Genomic DNA, 22,063 nt, shown 5'->3' with positions numbered 1-22,063 from the left:
AACTGCACTGCCGTTGCCGAAGGTCAGTGGGAGCTGAGAGAGTTCAAGACCCTCCCACGAGGCATTCAGCACCTCACAGGATCAGATCCCATGTGCAGCAACAGCTACAACAGTAAATGGATTTAGAACCAATGGACAGGGCCCCATCTTTAGCTGGTGTAAATCAGGGTGCTCCACTGACATCAACGGAGCTACACTGATTTGCACCAGCTGGGAATCTGGACGACAGGCTCCAAGACTGGGAGTTGTATAAATACCGGACAGGAATACATTTTTAACATTGTACTGGAGACATTTGCCATGAAATGCAATAAAATATGAGAAGAAGTGTTTAGCACGGATGCCTAAAGAGATTCAAATGGGTTTTGCAGACAAGTAAGAGGGAGAGCACCTCTCTTTGCCCTCACCGTAAGCCTTAAGCTCACTAGAATTATATTGTATATATCTCCGATCTAAGCAGGATGTCCCGTTCATAAAACAAATCCCAGCAGGGCTTTCCCTCAACAGGACTTTTCCCTTCCTGGACTAGACTTTCGGGAAATTAGTGTCTTAAGCCCCAACCCTGCAAACCCTTATATACATGCTTCACTCTACTCACATGAGTAGTCCCATCATTAAAGTTATGCCTTTGTGCAAATGTTGACAGGATCAGGGCCTATGGCTAGAAAAATACACTGTAAAACAGAATGCAATATTTCTTTCTAGACCTACGTATTTCTAACCAAATATCTATTTTCCCCCTAGGATCTCATAACGGTACACACCCACCAACTGACATTTTGATCAGCTGTTTTGGCAGCTGAACTCTATACAAGATATGGGATGTACATTATAGAGTACATCACATAGTGCTTAAGAGTGTCACATTTCCCTCCCACACCATTATTCAAGCAGAAAATAACAGATGGGGAGGGTATTTCCTGGCAACCATCCGGAGAAATTGAGGTCTTTGCCTTAGGCCAATCATTCAGACAGCCTTTTTTAAAATCAGGAAATGACCTCCCCTCCTTATTGGTCTATTGCTGTTATAATGATCCTGAAACTAACTGACTGATTTTATTTATTTTGGTTTATAAGAAAAAACTTTAGGCCTAAGTTTATATTCTCTTCCTGGATCAGTTTCTACATTTTCAAAAGTGATGAGTGATTTTAGGGGCTCAGCTTGAGATAATGTAAGCAACCTGATTTCCAAAGGGCAGGTATTCAGCAATTTTGGATTCAGCAAAATCAAGTTCCTTTAAGATGAGTGCCATCAAATTGTCAATATTTCTACAATTAAAAATCAAATTTTTATTTCCCTCTCCCCCAAATCTGGCTAAATTCATGTCCAATTAATCAATTTAAATTATCAAAGCTATTGGACATCCCAAAGGAAATAAAAAGTATGTATCATTTCTTAAAGTCTTGTGTTGCCTAGCTGAGCTACAGGTCTAATTATGAAAATGTCTGACATAATGAAAAAGAAAGACAACCAAAGAAAACACCAAAAAAAACCCCACCACTTTGTAAATATGCATGCATCCCAATCAAAAACAAGATCTCTCCATCAGATCAGAAATATACTGTAGTTAAAAATGGACTCTCTTTAGCCAAAGGGAACAAACATCTTTTAAACAAATAAATAGAGCTGTACTAATAATTGTTTTGATTTGCTGGCAATTCCAAAAAAAAAAAAATTGCTTCAGGTCAAACCAAAAGCAAGCATTTTTGGTGAATCAAAAAGTTGAAAAAAAAATGTCAAAATGAAAATGGTCAAATTAAATGTTTTGTTTAGATCTTGAACATGGTTTTCAATTTATTCAATAATGTTAAAGAAATTTTGAAATATTTTGTCTCCCACAGTCCTGCACCCAGCTGTAATGTCCAGCATTCACAGCCTGTTCCATGCACAGCTGTGTGTACAGTTTCTAGGGAATCCTCTCTGCATCCAGCTTCTCTACAACTCCTGGCTAGCCATGTGGCCACTGCTTCCTAACAGAGCCTGCCTGGCCACTTCCTAATTCAGGACTTTTCCCATTACCTGGCATGGGGAAGGGGAAATGCAGTGGTGTGGGATGAGGCAGGGAGAGGGGCTTAGCAGATCCATAACACTCATAACCTAAAGTGTGACAAAAGTGCTGGTGCTCTGTTTGTGAATATGTTGCTAGCCTGGTGTTTCTGTACCATATGAATGGAATGGATATTTCAGCCAAGGGGTCTGTGTGGGTAGCGGAGCATACCTGCCTAGGAAAGAAAGAGGTAGTCTTTTTTAATAGTTGCCTAAATGGTGTTTTTCCCCACACCCCTGAGTAATGTAGCTATGGTGCTATAACTTTTCAGCATAGGCCAGGCCTAAAGTGTGAATTAAACTGAATAGTTAAACTGGTATAGTCCCCCCACATGGGTATTCCTGTTCCAGTCAAGGGTGGCCTTTTCCAGTTTAGCTTAAACTGCTTCTAACATGACATAGCCTAAAGGACTTATCTGGAATAAGAATGTGGTGCTCCCCACAATAGCAGAGTTCTGATTGTTATATTTGTATAAAAGCTTTAAAAGATAAGGAATTTTGTTTTGAACCAAAAAACTCAAAGACATTTCATTCAGAAAATATTGAAACAGGATGTTTCAGCATCAAATGGTTTTATTTTGGTTTTTTTCCTAAATGAAATTGCACTGAAATCAATGTTTTTCAAAAGAAATTCTCATTTGGACCAAAAAGTCATTTACTGGTCAAAAAAAAAAAAAAAGTTTTACACAAAAATTTCTGACTCACTCACTGCTCCCTTTGCTTTTGAAGACCTTGCCTCAAGTCTGGTTATACTGCTGGGGCTGCCTCTTCTTGCTGATACTGGGAGATGAATAATTATCCCACTCTCCCAAGCTTTTGCTGTTGCTTTTGGGAGCTAGAGGCAATCTCTCATTTGTCCTAAAAGCAAAATCATTGTTATCAGAGCTCAGCAGCAGGAGAACCTGAAGTCTTTAGTTCTGCCTTGAGCTATGTCTGCAGTCAGTGTGTTTAAGGACATTTGGGAAGAAGTCAAGCAGATGCGTGTGTAGAGCAGGGGAGCGGAAAGGAAGCAAAAGTAGTGAAGATAAACAGCAGTGTTTTACTTTCTTCATTTCCAACAGAATGACCTTTTCAAGCTGGAGAATGCAGTTAAACAAATATGACATTTACAGATTGTTTTCTCTCATTAGTTGTTTGTTATGGCCCAAGTTAATGTCCTTAAAATCACTCCTTCTGATGGCACTAGCCTGATACGGCTTCTGGAGAGTACAAATTTGTAATAAACTATCAAGCTTGGACAGGTGCATTAGAGATTAAGATACTAACCATGGACCCATTAAGATCTGTGGCAGCAGTTCTCAAACTGTGGGTCAGGTACCCAAAGTGGGTCATGGCCCTGTTTTAATGGGGTCTCCAGGGCTGGTGTTTGGCTGGGGCCTGGGGCCAAAGCCTGAGCCCCACCACCCAAGGCCCAAGCCCCACTGTCCAGGGCCCTGTGTGGCGGGACTTAGATTATAGGCCCCTGCCCTGGGAAGAAGCCCCGGGGCTTTGGCCCCCTGCCCAGGGCAGCGGGACTTGAGCAGACTCAGGCTTCCATCCCCCTTCCTGGGACCATGTAGTAATTTTTGTTGTCAGAAGGGAGTTGTGGTGCAATGAAGTTTGAGAACCCCTGATCTATGGCAAAGCTCCCAGTGGGAGCCAGGGTCAGACCTTTACCGTGCTTTCGCGAGCATCCGTATTACTGGAGAGAATCCTTGCCTGAGAGTCTCAAGAATTCTAGGCTTAATGTTGAATCCTAACTGTTACTTTCTGCAGTAGTGCTGTGAAATGGCAGTTACTGGGATTTCCCATTCATCAGCAAATACATGGAGCCAATATTATTTCTGTAGGAACAAAGATCAGTGGCAAATATAAATTAAAAAAAAATTATATATGTATGGCGATATACCTCTCTCATAGAGCTGGAAGGGACCCTGAAAGGTCATTAAGTCCAGCCCCCTGCCTTCACTAGCAGGACCAAGTACCCGAGCCAGCCCCATGCCGGGGCTGAGGGAGAGGCTTCACGGAGCTGCCATGGGGCAGGGCAGGACAATCCCCCTGGACTTCCCCTGAACTCCCTGGCTTCCACCTTCATGGCTACTCCAAATGCCCCTCCGGTCCAGAGCCCTTGGCCACCTACCCTGGGTTCACAACCCAGGGAACCAGCTCCCCTAAAATTCACAAGTTCCCTCTAAAGCCACCATCTGCTTACTGAGCTGATGTACTGGAGGGTAGTACAGAAGATTTACAATTCTATATGACCTACAGGAAAGGAGCATCTTTCCCCACAGGCATCCCCAACCCATTTCATGGAGATGTGTTTTTGTCCAGAGGAGGAAACGTTAAATAAACATATATAGTACCTTGTAAAATATTACCCCAGTCATAAAGGCTGGCTCCAGGATCAACAAGGTTTTAGATTATTTGTTTTAAGTTAATGTGATTGGCAAACTTATTAATGTACAAGTCAAGTTTACTTTGGAGAACTATCCCGTCTGCCCTTCTGCATGTTCATATCTACACCACATGGCATCCTGTGATCAGGTCAGCGAGGGAAATGGAAAGAGCACCAGCGTCAGAAAAATTCAAGAAAGCAATCCAGTTCACTCCAATTTTACACACAAATTGGACTTACTAAGAGGGATGTTAGTTCATAGAACCTATTACATGTCATAGAGCATTATATTCTTAAATGAACCACGCTCAGCTAGCTCTCAACATTTAAAAATAATAGAAAAGAGTCAAATGGAAATAGTGATGTGATTGGCTCAGAGGGAGCAAGCACATGCAACCCCAGGGTGATGTCTGTATCCAGTTGGCTGGGTACCTTTCATAGCATTTGCTGATGAAGTTTGCTCTGAACAATTTGTTGGCCTTGCACACAAAAGCTGGTTAAACCCCAGTATATCATAGCACAAAATGGGTCAAATCACCATTGCTATCGAGTTTCCTCATACAATGGAGTGTTCACTTAAAAACCTCCAGGTCAATAAATAACTAACACTGACTGCATCTCCTGCATAGGCAGTTTTTTGGTTAACAGAGCCTTAAATTCAAACAGATTCCAAGTCTACTGCTATTCACCACAGAAAGAAGCATTTTAGGTCATATATGATTTAACTTGATACTGTAATGTCACTGTTAAACAGAGCCATTTAAACTGTCATATCCCCCTGTGCTCAATGCATAATCCAGTGTTTATTCCATTTTGTTCTCTATGCAATTATTTTCTCCTGTTCTACATTAACATTTCATGGACATAGTAGCTAAGCAATAAACATCAACAACAAGTCAGCGTTTCCAATAATAGGAATTGCCAGACTGGCTAAGACCTATGGTCCAGCTAGTCTAGTATCCTATCGCCAACAGTGGCCAGTACCAGTGGCTACAAGAAACCCTGAAATAGGCAACTAAGAAATAACCTATAGTAAGGGAAATTTCTTCAAAACCCTGCTCCCCAGGTCTGGGGTGGTTTATATGTTCTAGGGAAGGGTGGTTTATATCCCTTCCAAATTTTGTGGATTTAAAAAAATCCTATTTTATATAACTGTTGATTTCTATTTATCCATATCTAGGGTGACCATATTTCCTTATGCTGAACACAGGACATATTCAAGCGAGTTCAACGGCACTCAAGCAGAACTATGCAGTACAAACGTTCAAATTACTATCAAACTAACTGAGTCCCTGTTAAAAATACTGCATAGTTGGATTCTTTTTATTTACCTTCTTATCTTTAAGGCTTTAGGGTTCACACAGGGAAGGGTGACACACCCCTACTCTCCCCCCCCTCCCCACACACAGACACACACTCTCCCGTACCCCTCTCTCACACGGGGGGGTGAGCAACTGACCCCACCCTCCCTACCCATTTCTCTTCACCCTCCATGCCTGGCTGGTTCCCCAGGATGGACCTGCCTCTCCTAGTACCTGCTACCACAGCTTCCCCGGGCAACAGGTAGGGGGCATGCAGGGTCACATACCCCCTCCCCCAGATTTCTACCGGGCTTCACACCAGAATATGACCAACAACAGCCTTTCAGCACTGTGTGGGAGGGAAAGGAGTTGCTTCCAACCGCAGGGGGAGGAGGTGGGGAAGGGATGACCTGGCCCGTGTCTCTGCTGCTGGCCACCAACATGACCCAGCCGCCTCCAGCTACAACATGGGCAGGAAGGGGTTAAGCCCCAAGGATGCATTGTGCACCAGGGCCCAGGGAACCCGACTGCAGGGGCTCTGGGGCCCAGCCAGAGAGGTGGCTCAGTAGGGGAGAGAGCAGCCCCGGGCTCCCTGGGGGCAGGACCCAGGGCCAGGTGCTAAACCCCTTCCCCAGGGGCTGCTGTGGAGCCTGCAGGGTCAGTTAGTGAACAGTCTGGAAATGGCTCCCCCTGACTCCAGAGCTTAGCTGAGGGGCGGAGAGGCTCCCCCATGCCAGCACTATACAGGGCTTTGGTACATGCAGGGCTCCACACCTCCTGGCCACAGGGTCTCGGGCTTTCCTTAGGCATCCTTGACAGGCAAGAGGCAGTGAGGGAAGGAAGCAATCACCAATGCAGTTTATTTACAGCATGTAATCTCACCATATACAGCAAGGGAATTGCCACCTGAAGGACTTCCCAGTTGCTACAGCCAAGAGATACACTCTCCTTCTACTCCCTGGCTTCCCCCCTTTCTGTCTATCCCCTTGGCTTCCTTCCCCTGAGGCTTTTATGCATTCCCAGGATAATTGGGCTGGCAGCTGTTTCTCCTTTACCAGTCAGGCACAGGTTTCTCTAGGCAGCACCAATCTACCTCCCTTAATTGGCACTGGCATGACAGAGGGATGACTCAGGTTTCCTGCTCAGGACCCTGTCACACAGACAACCAGTAAAATTTGGCCCCAAATTTAGGTTTGTTTTGTTTATATATATATAAACTTAAGACCACAGAACTATTGCAATGAAAATTTTGGTCTGATCAACAGGCAAGGAAGACCTTTACATCAGATTTTTTGTGGCGGAAGAAGAGGCAAGACCCGGTAACAGCCTGGAGGTATAGGGAAAAGGAGAGAGAGAGAATTGTAGGACTGGAAGGGACCTTGAGAAGTCTTCTAGTCCAGTCCTCTACACTCATGGCAGGACTAAGTATTATCTAGACCATCCCTGACAGGTGTTTGTCTAACCTGCTCTTAAATACCTTCGACAATAGAGATTCCACAACCTCCCTAGGCAATTTATTCCAGTACTTAACCACCCTGACAGTTAGGAAGATTTTCCTAATGTCCAACCTAAACCGCCCTTGCTGCCATTTAAGCCCATTGCTTCTTGTCCTATCCTCAGAGATTAAGGAGAACAATTTTCCTCCCTCCTCCTTGTAACAACCTTTTATGTACTTGAAAACTGTTATGCACCCAGACTCAAAGGAGTCTGTGGTAAAGGAGTGCTGGTCCAAGGTCTTGTGAAAGGTGGGGGGGGACTTAATGAGAGGTCCCACAGGGAGTGGAGTGTGAGAGGGTGATGGGTAGGGTTGCCATCTCTGAGGTACAAAACAAAAGGGGGGATATCTGGGATGATCCTGAGCCCACAAAACTGGACACCCAACAGTGCATGCTGAGCACTCTGCCAGATTTCTCAATAAAATACATTTAAATAAATAAATAAATAAATAAATAAAGGATGATCCTGAGAAAATCTGGACAGATGACAACCCAGATGGGCCTGCTAGAGGGAGATCCTGGAGATGCACTCATTTCCAGCCAGTCCATTGTCAATGTCATAGACTCAGCTAGTTCCCTCAGGTCCCAGTCAGCAGGAGTTACAAAATAAATGAGACAACCCATTTTCAGGGACATATCTTACACGTTTCCAGACCCTGCATCACTTCCCCCCCGCCCCAACATACCTTTACAAGTCCTGTGGGAGAGGAAACAGTGGCCTTTAACCCATTCCCTTTTCCAGAAGTCTTTCAGGAGCAACAAATAGGCCTGTCCAACCCCTGCCTTCCTTATTCAAGGAGATCATTATCCTTCGGCTCACCAGGAATCTTCTGGCCAGGGAGCACAGCCAGAGCTCAGCCAGGGAGCACAGCTGGAGAATGAATGAGTGCACATAGGCCTTTAAAGGGCCTGGTCCTGAGCAAAATCCTACCCTCAGCCAATGCCTTCCCAGGGCCCACAGGAATTTGTGTCCACATTTGGTGGCATTCCAGGGTTTGTCTTTTTCTGTCACCCTGGAACATGAGCTGCCCAGGTGGGGTTATCGCTTCCCATTTCCCTGGGAGAGCGAGTTCTTCCCTCTTTCTCCCCTTCCTTCTTTACCCTGCTTCCTGGAAATGGGTTCTCTCAAGCCAATGGGGCCTCCTTCTTCCTTCTCCTCCATTTTGCTTAGGGGTTGATCGAATGCCATGGACAGGGGTCATATCTCTCCTCCATACCTAGGCGCTGTACTGCCCTCTTTCCTATTCTTACCCCCTGGGGCGGGGTTGGCTCTCCAGAGAAGGTTGTCCTCCTCTTTTCCCCGCTCCTTGAACTTGGGATCTTTGCAGAGTTCTCCCAGCTTTCTCCACTGGGGCCAAGGAGATGAGGCTGGGGATATTCTCTCTCCTCCCACAATCTACTCCTGGGGAAATGGGGAAGTGTAAGAGCACTGATGCCTCCACCTGTAGCTTACAGCTGCTGCTCTAAGCAGTAGCAATCTGACTTCAGAGCACCAGCTCTAAAACTCTTGTGTTTCTGAGTGAGATTGAAATTAAGCAGGACAAATTTGCCCATCACTTTTTTCATTTGCTTTTCGATACCATGGTGAAGGCAGCGTCTACTGAGCTGAGAAGCATCAACATTTAGATCTGGGTAGTGACTGCCCCATTTGGCACTGTCGATAGCTTTCATTATTATTTCTCATTTGCCTTACGCTAGGTCCCAGCTAAGCTCAGGGCCCCGTTGTGCGAGGCACTGCACACACATATAGGAAGAATGACTCTTTGCCCTGACAAGCCAGACAGGGTGGAAGAAAGGAAGTATTATTATTCCCATTATATAAACAGAGAACTGAGGAACAGAGGCTAAGTGACTTGCCCATGGTCACATAGGAAGTCTGTGGCAGAACAGGGAACTGAATACCACTCCAGCACCTCAACAATAAAACTATATTTCTTCTCTATATGGATGAGCTTCAGGAGTAGTCTTCAATTCAATGTTCCCACTAATTTTTCCCATGCATGTGTGGAATTAATTTTGTTATGTGCATCAATATAGAGGTGATGTGTGGCCAGGGTGGGGCTGAGGGGTTAGGAGTGTGGGAGGGGGCTCAGGGTTGGTGCAGAGGGTTGGGGTGTGGAGGGTGAGGGCTCCGGCTGGTGGTTCGGGCTCAGGGGTGGGGACAGGACAAGCCCCTGGTGGGCCGGGCTGGTTTGTGTATCCGCCACGTCCACAAGTTTGGACGATCACAGCTCCCACTGGCCGCGGTTCACGGCTCCAGGCCAATGGGAGTTGCTGGAAGCGGCGGCCAGCACATCCCTCGGCCCACGCTGCTTCCAGCAGCTCCCATTGGCCTGGAGCAGCAAACTGCCAGTGGGAGCCGCGATCGGCCAAACCTGCGGACGCGGCGGGTACACAAACCGGCCCGGCCCACCAGGGGCTTTCCCTACATGAGCAGCAGAACAAGTTTGGGAACCACTGAGATAGAGGATCCCTTAGTAGGGTAGCTGAGGACCTCTCATCTCCTCCAAGAAAATCAAATACTGGATTAAAAAACCCCACTTCAGTGGTTAAAACACAAATCTTAGTTTGTTTAGTAAAGTTAAATGTCTGATGGTTAATGCAGGGCTGATAATTGTCTTACAGCCTCTTACTTTGGCCCTTTATAATGAATGACAACATTGAAAATGAGATCAGTTTTCAGCAATGGCCACCACCGCCAGCAGCCTCCTGCTCTAAAATATCCATTAACAATTGAAAATACCCGTTACAATTAAAAAAAACCATTATAATTAAAACTCAATTTTAAAGCACTTTCTCCCTTTCCACATCCTGACAAACATTTATTGCCATGTGGCATTTCAGAACACTGTGCTGAGAAAAGGCTCACAATATGCTCCAAGTCAGAGGGGCTTTGCTGTACACAGGGGCGGCTCCAGGCACCAGCACGCCAAGCGCGTGCCTGGGGCGGCAAGCCGCGGGGGGTGCTCTGCCGATCGCCACCAGGGCGGCAGGCAGGCTGCTTTTGGCAGTATGCCTGCGGAGGGTCCTCTGGTCTCGCGGCTTTGGCGGACCTCCCGGAATCCACGGGACCGGGGACCTCCCGCAGGCAAGCTGCCAAAGGCAGCCTGCCTGCCCGGCTTGGGGCGGCAAAATGCCTAGAGCCGCCCCTGGCTGTACAGCATCTATGAAGTAAAACTATTCATTAATTGGCGCCTCCTGGTGGGTAATTTTAATGTGGGCTTCATTATGGTCTCACATTTTTAGTCTAACCTTGAATGCTCCCCCCTCCCTAAACCAGTTACAGTAGGTCTATTGTTTTTAGCAGCTGACTTTAAGATTTCTGATCCCTAGATGAGGCCTCATATTTGATTGCATTTAGGGTTGCTGTTGCTGCTTGTGTAACTAGTCCCGCACCTTTTGGTCTCCTGCCATTCAGAGCCACTGCATCAAGGCTGCTGAGAGGGAACCTCCTTTCCCCCTGCTTCCTTAACCAAGATCTGTCTGCTGCTAGATTAGCTGCCTGGGCACTGGAGACACTGGCTGTGTCAGACATGCAATCTCTTAAGGTTTCCGGGGCAGTCTTACATATTGTCAGCATTGTTAGAGTTGAATAGCTAGATGGCTGATCAGGGCAGCACAGGACATAATTTCTAGAGAGACTTCCTGTGAAGGCTTCCTTACTGGAATGGGAACGTTTCATTTTTCCTCTGCTCTTCATATTTCAGAGAGATTAAATTTCTGCTGCAGCAGAGCAATAATTGTGTTCATGATTATTACTCTGCCAGAATAAATGTTACTGCTGGAATGAAAGAAGGGAAGCAGTATATACAGGATGAGTAGTAATCATTACTGGTCATTTCTTGTTATCAGATTAATAACATACGTGGATGGAGATTTTGTGATTCTTTGTGGTGTACGCAGTATGGAGTGTCCAATGTATTTTCCCAAATGCCAGCTGTGGCCAATTAGGTCTTGAAATGCCGCACAGAGCTACAAGAACAAGTAAATATTAGGACTGTAGGGGGTTTACTGCTATTTCAAAATGTCTACACATCTATATGCAAGTGAAATGCAGCCTTGGGCTCTTTGCCAGTTGTCAATATGTCATACCGGTGTTGCAATATGTTCATGTGCCTGTGACAGGATGAGCAAAATGTACAGAGCTAGTTATCCTAAGGTTTCACACTTTCCATCAAACTATAAACTGCATTTCACTCCGTGGTTCATGACACTCAGGAGTTCTCCCAACGGACTCATCCTTATTTACTGGTCTCTGTCAATCTCCACTGGCTCATGTTTGTCTATTTAGCACAATCTTGTAGCCAATCAGCACTCAGCTATTGTCTGCCTCAGAAAGTGTCACAGGTTTAACTTAAAACCTGTTTTCACAGCAGTTTAGTTAAACTGACACAAACCCATCTGTGGACACTTTTTTCCATTTAAAATTGGCTGATTAGCTTAAACTAGTCCCTAGCCAACTAAAACTGAACCAAAATAAACCTATCTGAAGGAAGCATGTTCACCAACTCTTTTGCCCGGTTTAAATCAGTTTAAAATCACACCTTAAGTTGTATCGATGCAACCTACTGGCAGTCAAGCCCTGAGTAATCGTTGAGTTCTCTTTCTCTATATTAATCTTCATATTGTTTTATTACTGGTGCTGCTTTTACAGCTTGTCAGCGGGCATTGTCCTGTAAAACACGCTTCGTCCATTGCAGGGACAATTGTAAGGAGCATTTACTTAAATTTTGGCCAGGTCTAATTTCACTCTTGTTCTGTTATACACAGTCTCTGCTGTTTCCTCATGTGTGGTCAGAGAACTCATGTCATTTTATCATTCTCTTTACACTCAACTTTCTGACAGCAGGCTCTAGCCTAGCATTTGTATCCGTGCATGAATGCTCCCTCTCTTACTGCATACTTCTCTGAGCTCTGCTGGACCTATTCAGTTTTGTCCGATAAGCTTTCATAACCATTAACGTACTATAGGTGAGCAAAGCTTGGCTTTAAAAGCTGCAGTCGTTCAGGTCACATTTTAAAGGATTTCTTCATCGAACAACTTCCCTGGTGCTTCCTGCGAGCTCTGTCTGTACTGGAGCTTAGGGGAGGATTCATGACATGGTTCCATTGAAGTTAATTTACATCAGCAGGGGATCTGCTGCTAGAAGCTTAGGCCTTGGCTACACTTGTGAGTTAGAGCACATTAAATCAGCCCTAGGTGCCCTAACCGCTGAGGTGTCCACACTGGCAAGGAATGTAGAGCACCCGGACTCTGCGGCTGGAGCTCCCCTGGTAATCCACCTCCACGAGAAGCATAGAGCTTGCTGTGCCCCGGCTGGAGCACCGCGGGGCTTGTGTGGACGCCCTGGTCAATAAATGCACCCTGATCGGCCTCCATGAAGTGTCTCACAGAGGACAGGCCAGCCCTGAAACAATAAGTCGCCCTTGCCCCTGTGGTTACTCACCATTTCGGGGCTCTTGTGGGTTATGTGCACTTGCTTTGAGACAGGGACTTTCTGCTATTTGCACTGTGCTTGTCTTTTAAGTTCGGTCAAATCATTGCTCTGTCTAGTGTTAACAATGTTGCCTCTGCTAAATGTTGCATTTTGGCTTTACAGATGTAACCCTGAGATCCCAGCCGTCCTTGTTATCAATGGCTGAAAGGCTGCAAAGAATCAGGACGTGTCTGCGAAGAAGCAAGGAGGACATTCTGCATGCAGTCATGCAGCAGTCCCCTACTGAAAATCAAAAAGTACAGGCATGGCGGGAGACCGAAAGGAGGCTCCGCCAAGAGAATGTAGATTGCCAGCAAAAAACCACAGAGTGGCTCCTAAGCATTATGGAGTGCCAAGCAGACTCGATGCAGGCGCTCATAGCACTGCATACGGACCAGATCCGCGCCAGCCCCCTCCACCCCCCAGCTCTTTCCCCAAAACTCTTTCCCTTGTGCCCCTATGTCACCGTCAAGCCACTTTCCCTAACATCTGGTTTCTTATCACCACCAGCTGCCTCCAACACCTGTAGCTTCACCACCCAGCCCTGCAAACTACAAGCCTTCCCCACTGCTCTCAGCCCCCATCACCATGCATTTTGCCAGTTTGAAGTGAAGCACTCACTGCATCGCCCTCCAGACAGGAAGGCTGAATATGATAACACAACATACACAAATCTGTGATTGTTTCATTCCCCACCCCGCCCCCTTCCCTCCTCCCACACAGCACAGATGTGCCATGCCATGTGTGTTTCCCTAGCAGTTGTTTCTTTTCAATAAATGATTTTTTTGGCTTTGCAAACATTCTTTATTGCATTAAGTAAAAGATAGCGTAGCCCATGAAAGCAACAGGCACTGCAAGTCAGTGCATCATACATAGCAAACACAGATGCCTACTTGCACTGGAACCACTGCACTTCACTCCTGTGCAGGGCACCAAACATTACTGGTGGCTTTCAGCATCAAATTGCTCCCTTAATGCATCCCTAATCTTTACAGCCCCGCATAGGCACTGATTCCGTGGGTGCTCTGGGGCTGGTGCACCCATGGAGAAAAATTAGTGGGTGCTCTGCACCCATTAGCAGCCAAGCTCCCCGCCCCACCCCACCCCACCTCACCTCCTCCCTTGAGCACACCTCGTCCCCGCTCCTCCACCTACCTCCCAGTGCTTGCCACTGCCAAACAGCTGGGGGAGGAGCGGGGAAAAGGTGGGGCCGGGATTCGGGGAAGGAGTCAGAATAGGGGCAGGGAGGGGGCGGAATTGGGGCGGGGACTTTGGGGAAGGGGTTGGAATGGGGGCAGGAGGGGAAGAGCAGGGGTGGAGTTGAGCACCAGTGGAAGAATTAACTGTAGCGGGATAGTTATGCCAACACAGAGATACAGTCACATGAACCTTTTACCTATAGAAGTCCTACTGAAACAGAGCTAAGTTACTTCCAAAGAGGTGTAATTATTCTGATAAAAATTATGAGACAAACCAAAAAGAGACAAAATGTTGAAGTCAAGGTAGTTTCTGCTGGAAAAAAACCCAAAAATATACCATTGCAAACTATCTGGTGCAGACAAGGCTATAGAACATGGATGTCGGTGCCCCAGGTCCCCAGAAGGGTTAGAACATAATTGTAACAGAATTATTAAGGCCTATGTTGTGTGTTGCCACAAACCAAGTTCTAACTACATTTGTATCTGCATTCCCAGCTAATTTAAAACTTGACTCTAAGTGCATTGGCTACACATGCAAATGTCGCGCGCCAGGAGTTAAACCAGCCCTCAGAGACCACAGCCCGGAAAGTGCTGATGTGTATTCACACTATCAGCTGCAAGCGCAGTGGCATGGCCACACTTGTGGCACTTGCAGCAGCATTGGGAGAGGTGCATTTTGGGCAGCTATTCCACAGAGCACCTCTTCCCATTCTGGTGCTGTGGCTTGTGGGAAGGCGGAATGGGGGGTGCTGGGCATCCTGGGTCCTGTCCCAATGCCCCGTGATGCATCGCTTCGCATCCCAGCAGATCCCACAGAACTCTCCAAGAATTGGCATGACCCAGTTGCCACATGCATGGTACACACCTCTTCAAGGACGCAAAGTTCAATTTTAATTGCACACTATGATCTGTGAGGTAAATAGGGATTTTACTATAGGGATTTTTGACCTTTTGGCTCATGTTAAGCGTAAGGACCAAATTCTGCTTTCATTTACACTGGTGTAAATCCAAAGTCACTCCATCACTGTCCTCAATGCAAATACCAAACTCTAGTTTTCCTCTTGATGGCAACTCTGATTAACACTGATGGGAGTTGACAGTATGCAACAAGAGAAGTTGCTTCAATGGTGTTATTCTGGATTTACATGAGTGTTGGTGAAAGCAGACTTTGGCCCTATGTAAATTAATGTTTTGGAGGAGAAAAGGTAAAGTGTTTAATCACCTGCCATATGAAAAAAAGCCAAACTTTTCAAACTGTTGCACAAAGCACAACATAAATTTCCAAAACATTTAGTTGTTTTTAGACTACTAAAATTTCTAACAGCCTGAAGTTTCAGAATAGAGGGAACATTTACAATAAAATAAAACCAGAGATTTATAATGCATAAGTTGACAGATCTTTAATTACAGTAGCGCTAAAAGATGTTGCTACTATATCATATGTACTCTATATTATCTATGTTCCTCTTTTTAAGAAAAAAATGGCACACACTTCGAAGTCCTTTGAGTAACATCTGTTTATTTCAATAAAGCCAGCTTCTTTCCCCTCTTTATAAACTCCCCAAAATGTATATTTTTTGGGGGGGGGGAGGCACAATACTCTAACTACTTAATTTCCAGTACTGGTCACATGGAGATAAATCAAGGCACTAAATGAAGACTATTCACTACAAAAACATTCAACTCAGAGCAGGTGTAACTGACACAGTGCTTCAAATGGTGACTCCCAGCTTTATTAACACTTGATAAGATAAACCGTTTGCGCTGTTTTATTACTAGTGAAACGGACATCAAAACCGAAAACAACTAGAACTAGGGTATGCCAGATGATCTGTGTTTGGAAGCCATTAGACTTTACTCCCACTACAAAGGGTTATATTAAATGTAACCAGTAACAGACTGCTTCCAGATCTCAGCAATCTGGAGAAGGAGGTTGACTCCTGAGCCTACTGAATCTGGGATACAGGAAGAAAAACACAGCAACAGGATATTGAAGCTATTGATAAGTACTACAGCTAGTAAGGCACTATTTATTCCACCACAATATTTAAAGAGGGAAGGCTTTCTTGAAAAACAAATTTAAAACAGGTTCATCTGACTTCTAAACAGTTCAGCCTTTGTGACTCTCAAACTTTTTTGTGTGAACTGAAAAAAGCGATACTGAACTATCATTTCCTTTGCACCAACAAAACACAAACAAAATACCTTTTCTTTTGCATAAAACCAAGTAATGAACAACAATTTCACTAAGAACTGTAATAAACAGGTTGAACACATCAATAAAAACAACTTATTTAAAAATGTAATAGCGATCTTAAAACATTATTTGTTTTATTCCTGTTTGTTTCTGGAATTTTTCATAATTCAAGTGTTTCAGAAGATGCAGTGAGTTTTTCAGAGCCAGCTATACTTTTACTTATTTATTAAAATAGCATAATTAAACTTTTAAAACTAAATAGGCATTTCCTCAAAGTTGGAGGATCCATAGCATTACATCTATGGGGGACCATAGCCCCAGCAAATTAAATCTTGGAGAAAGGGAGCTGGGAGATATACTGATGCCATCAGATTAACTCATTAATTTCCAGTAGTGGTCACATGGAGATAAATCAAGGCACTAAATGAAGATTATTCACTACAAAAACATTCAATTCAGAGCAGGTGTAACTGACATAGTGCTTCAAATGGTGAGCCCCCAGCTTCAGTAACACCAGGTATGATAAACGTGTAAGATAAAGATAAGATAAAGTTGTAAGGTTTTTACCAAAGCCTCCAATGTGGATGGAAGTGCTGAGTGTACCTACATACACACACACGCTCACACTTTTTTTTTCTGTTGCTTACTGGCTTCCAATGGTTTGAGTAAAAACATTAATGGGAGAACACCCCTCAGCTGAAAAGTATGTGATTAGACTTTGTTTTTTGCCTTTTACTATACTTTAAAATTAAACACTTTCTTGAGTCGATAGTATCTAATTTCCTGGATTATCACCATTTTGATTTCATCATGGGATGGTGTCTGGTCAAGGTAAGAAAACAAATCCAAAGAAAATGTATTTTAATAACGTGTGAGATTTTACTCTGAGCAACATCTACACATAGTGAGTATTGTATATTCTTGGATCAGAAATCGTATGACTCCCGCTAAGTGCTCTTGGCATCTCTTTCTTTAACTCACCCCTATCTAACCTCATTTGTGATATCAGTCTCATATTTTGCGATAACCCTTTGATTTATGGCATGCATTCTGGGAAGTTTATATATTGTATTTTGTTCATTCAGTGTGTATTGTGTTCTGAGTCTTCTGCACAGATGATGTAGAAGACACCAATGCTGCATTTTTGTTAATATGTTGGGATCTTCATTTTTCTTAATGTGTTGGCTTCATCGGTGAAGAACCATAACACCAGTGGGTAAGAGGAAGTTGTTTCTGTAAAAGTATATATCTTATCTGTCACTGTTTCCAACATTGTCACATTGCAAGCTATGTTACAAACACAAGAAAACAGGAAATGACAGTGTTATTGATAGACATAAATCATAGCATTGCAAAGTATATAATATCGTTGGTTTGGGTTTTTTTTAATTGAGGTAAGCAAGCTTAGCTCTAATAAATAATGAGAATTTCAAATAAATATAACAGTGTTCATGACAGAGCAGTAATTAATTTTAGCCTCTTTGGCTACGGAACTAGGTATAGGGAGACCACAGCAATCTTTTCCCTGCTGCAGGGCCTATGGGAACCTCAATTGCTATTATTCATGGCAGCTGCAAACTCAGTTCTCCAGCAGCTCTACTGAATTTGAATGAAAAATTCTAAAGCAGAATCTAATACACTCCACACAATTCCAATTGTCTTTGATTAGAAAGGATAGAGAAAAGGAACAGTAACAATAAAAATGAAATTTCTTATGTCTTCTGAAACACTAGAGTTATAAAAAGCATCAAAGTTGACTTTTAGCACACTAATTATTAGAGATGGACTGAATTGGACCAAAAAGGTTGGCTATCCTTGAAAATCAAGAATGTGCTACCTATAGTTCAGATGATTATTTTATTCCCTATGTCTCACCAGCAGGTCATATGGTTAGGATCACTTTTGAAACATGTTATCAACAAAACTCTGTGAAATAAATTAAACCTGTCATTCTTCTGGGAGCTCTTCGAGGATTATGTTCAGGCACCTAACAAACAACATATGTTTTTTTCCCAAGTATTATTTGGATTGGATTATCTGGCTAGCGGAAGGGATTCTGATACAGGTAACTAGATAGACTGAAATGATTCAATCCAAGTCCACCTCTACTAATTACTCAATATGTATATTTTTAATCTGCTATGATATTTTGCATACCCTTGCAGCATAAAAATAAGGGGAAAATATAAACAGTTGATGTCGTAATACTCCAGCGACTATGTCTCTACACTTCACACTCTAGGATTTTGAGGTCTTCAAGCAGTTCTTGCGCCAGTGTTTGCAGCTCTGCGTTGCGGCTCTTTGACAGCGCTATGATACGTTGAAATGGCAAGGTGTCACGCATCTCAGGTGCTGACTTTGCTAAAACTTCTGGTTCTAGAATCACAGACTGGAGAAGCCGTAGAACATGCAGACACACTTCTGTATCTGGGTCTAGAAGTGAGGAAGAAAAGATTTCAGCTACTTGTTACATGCCAGGACTAACATTATAGCTCTACATCACCATCCCCCATGGACCCTGGGTAAAGAGAAAGTGGCTGAAGTTCTGCTATTCTCAGCTGCTGAAATGGCCCTTTGGGGCTGCCTGGCCCCCGAATATGAGAAGATATAAAAGTGGTTTAAAACCACCACTGCACTTCTCCTCAGTTCCCTGTGAGAAGCACTGGTTGGGAGGAACTGGTAATCAGGAATATTTTGTTCCCTTCTTCTTTACTCCAAATGTAGCAAATCCCACAGATATGTGGGTTTATCAACAACTTTGTCGGTAACCAAGATTTACAGTTTGCTGCAGTTTCACTTGGAGCAGGATAAACTATGTCCCATTACTATTTAGTCTGTTTTAAAACACTCATTCTGCAATTCTTATAAGGCTTTTCTTTATCTATATAAGGTTTAGATTCCATTTAAGTTCAATAAAACCTCAACTTTAATCAAATACACTTGGTAATATGCCAGTCCTCCAAATGCTAAAAATTCAGTTGACACAAACTGAAGCGTTGGGTACATTTGACTGTATAGTAGTGGGACAAATCTGGTTTAACTGCTTAGGAACATGTCAGAAAAACATGCTTAGGAAGATGTACAATTAATTCTGATTTCCATTGTTAAAGGATCAGGATGCATTTATTACTACTGAAATATTAGGAGTGATTCTATTTTAATTATACACAACAGTCTGTAGGGGGTCTGTTTGTGCCTTTGCTAGACGCACCCAGGTGACTCCTTTTATTTTTATGTTCTCTATTTTGCACATTCCAAACTTGTATTTCTAATGTATTTTGTAGCTAAAATATCTATTTATTTGTATCACGTGCTGTGCATTTCTACTATGTCTGTCACTGTCATACCTAGATTTCAGGAAAGCCTTTGACAGAGTGTTGTATGAAAATGTTGAGAAAAATTAATTGAAATTAATTTGCATACCAGCATTGCCATGGGGACTGAAGTCTTGCAGTAGGACCACAAATCAAGTGCAGTGATAAATCACAATGCCCTGAGCTAGAAGGAGGTGTCAATTGGGCTAGAGCAAGGTTCTCTTATTAGTCAGCTTACTTAACACCTTTATTAATGATCTGAAATCAGGGTAAGCAGAATGCATTAAACTAATGCATCACATACATTCAATTGGGAGGTGTTGAAAACACCAAACAGGATAGGGAAACAGAACAGGGCCTAGAGAGGTGAGAAATATAGTCAAGAAATGACAAAAGCTTTGTCTAGATGGGGAATTTTATGAAATTCCCACTGGCACTTCCAACAGTTCAGCAGAACAGGCATTAAGCACTGGTGGTTTCTTGCAATTTTAACACTATGTTAGTTAAACTTGACTCTGCCAGACTTCCAGTGTGATGAGGACAGGTCACAATCTTTCTGTGCCTTAGATCCCCAGCTGTACAATGGGGTAACATATTTCCTTTCTCCTACCCTTTGCCTCCTCTGTTTAGATCGTAAGCTCATGAGGGCAGTGACAGTCTCTTACTACGACCATGTCTACCCTACAGAGCCTATGCTGGCATAGCTATGCCAGCCTAGGCCCCTAATGCAGACACTGTGTATTCTCACAGAAGGAGTTCTTCTGCCAGCACAGTAACACCACCTCCCAGAACCATATTAGCTATTCCAACAGAAGCACTTTTTCATTGGCTTAGCTGCATCTATACTGGGAGTTCTGCCGGCATAACTATATCGCCTGGGAGGCTAAATTTTTCACACCCCTAGCTGACATAGCTATGTCAGCAGAACTTTGTAGTGTAGACTAGACCTATGTGTCTATACCAGTGGTTCTCAACCGGGGGTACATGTACCTCTGGGGCCATGCAAAAGTCTTCCAGGGGGTACATCAACTCATCCAGAAATTTGCCTAGTTTTACAACAGGCTGCATAAAAAACACTAGTGATGTCAATACGAACTAAAATTTCATTCCACCAATGACTTGTTTATATAGTTCTATATTTTCAGTGGTTCTCAAACAATGGATCGTGACCCCAAAGTGGGCTGTGAGTTTCACTTTAAGGGGGTCACAAGGGCCAGCGTCAGAGTCCCTGGGTCCTAGGGCAGAAAGCTGAAGCCCAAGCCCCACCACGTGGAGGGTGAAGCTGAAGCCTGAGCCCCACTGCATGAGGCTGAAGCTGAATCCGAGTTTTTAAGTGAGATTAAACTTGGGGTACCCAAAACAAATCAGACTCCTGAAAGGGGTACAGTAGTCTGCAAAGATTGAGAACCACTGGTTTATACAGTGATTAGCATAATGGAGCCCTCATCTCATCATATTTTCAGCTTGCTACCAGATATTGTGTCACCTTAAGTGAGTCATTTATGGCAAAATTTCCAAAACTGTCCCTTAATTTTGGGTGATCAACTTGAAAACAACTAGAGGCCTGATTTTCAGAATGCTGAGCACACACAACTCCTGCTGAAGTCACAGAGAACTGCAGCTATTCTGCATCTCTGAAAGTAGGGTACCCATACTTAGTGGATACTTTTAAAAGTATGGGCTACAATCCAACATTATCAGAAGTTTTTATTTTTCTGATTGTAGATCTATCCACAATAAGAGAAAAAGATTGTATATGTGTCTTCAATTTTTGTCTTTAGGCTTCTAAGACTTTATTGTTTATTTCTGGCAAAATTGAGACTGAAATCCAAACACATACTTTTCAAAAAGAATATGACAAAGCCAAACTGTTCTCTCTAACACAGGGCCAAGTTCTGCTACCTTTACTTGGGTTGAACATTATATTACTTGCAATGGGGCTGTCATGGAGAAAGGTGCTGTGTACTGAGAATAAGGATAGTAAAATATGGTCCAGTGAGGTGGAAAAGAAGCTTATTGAAATGAACTGGATTATAGTTAGTCACATCCCTCTTGTGTCTGTCCATCTATAAAACAAGTCTACTACTTTTAGTACCTCACAGACGAGTTGTGAGGCTTAGTATATATAAGTTGCTTTAAAATCCTTTGATGAAAGGCGCTATGTTAGCAAATACTGCATGCATTTACATTAGTATAATCTGCAAACATTAGACCTGTGTACATACTAAGGAAGAGAGGAATTGCCTAAGGGGGTATAACACTATGCAACGAAGGTAAGGACAATTATATCTAGTTGCACAATAGGAAAATTTTCCATTGAGATCTACTGGATTCTGGGAAGAGTCTCCAATGGCAGTCACAGAATCCCTATTGGCTGAATCACTTGAATGAAGAATATATTAGGCATTTGGTGAATATAATGCTGCATCAGAAGAGGTGTAGATAAGATGAACTCAGTTTCTCTCATCTCTGATTTCTATTGTTCTACATGTATTCCAAGACACTTAGAGTTACATAAATGGATACATGTTAAAACGCACACATACACCTTATGACTGTATATTGTTTTGTAAATCTGCTTGTTAGGGATAATTATATTTTTGTAATTTTCTACTTGGATTTTAAAATATTCTCAAACCAGCCGTTTTTTTGGTCTCC

General features: G+C 43.4%; 1 protein-coding gene and 1 long non-coding RNA gene across 6 annotated transcripts in view; both read right to left on the bottom strand.

Annotated features, from left to right (window-relative positions):
* The window catches only part of LOC120369140, a 29,308-nt gene extending 22,609 nt beyond the window's left edge, over positions 1-6,699 (bottom strand). For all 3 annotated transcript variants that reach the window (XR_005582951.1, XR_005582952.1, XR_005582946.1), the window contains exon 1: positions 6,605-6,699. This is a non-coding gene — a long non-coding RNA (uncharacterized LOC120369140). The remainder of the gene's footprint in view (positions 1-6,604) is intronic.
* An 11,498-nt stretch (positions 6,700-18,197) lies between these two features.
* Positions 18,198-22,063, bottom strand: part of LOC120406522 (heat shock transcription factor 2 binding protein) — a 50,887-nt gene continuing 47,021 nt past the window's right edge. For all 3 annotated transcript variants that reach the window (XM_039541434.1, XM_039541442.1, XM_039541439.1), the window contains exon 8: positions 18,198-18,524. In XM_039541434.1, coding sequence (XP_039397368.1) covers positions 18,316-18,524 — 209 coding nt within the window. In that variant the 3' untranslated portion in view covers positions 18,198-18,315. The remainder of the gene's footprint in view (positions 18,525-22,063) is intronic.

Source organism: Mauremys reevesii, linkage group 1 (genome assembly GCF_016161935.1).
Source record: "Mauremys reevesii isolate NIE-2019 linkage group 1, ASM1616193v1, whole genome shotgun sequence".
In the NCBI taxonomy this organism is placed as follows: domain Eukaryota; kingdom Metazoa; phylum Chordata; order Testudines; family Geoemydidae; genus Mauremys; species Mauremys reevesii.
Note: the sequence above shows the minus strand (reverse complement) of the source record. Positions and strands in the feature narration are given on the sequence as shown.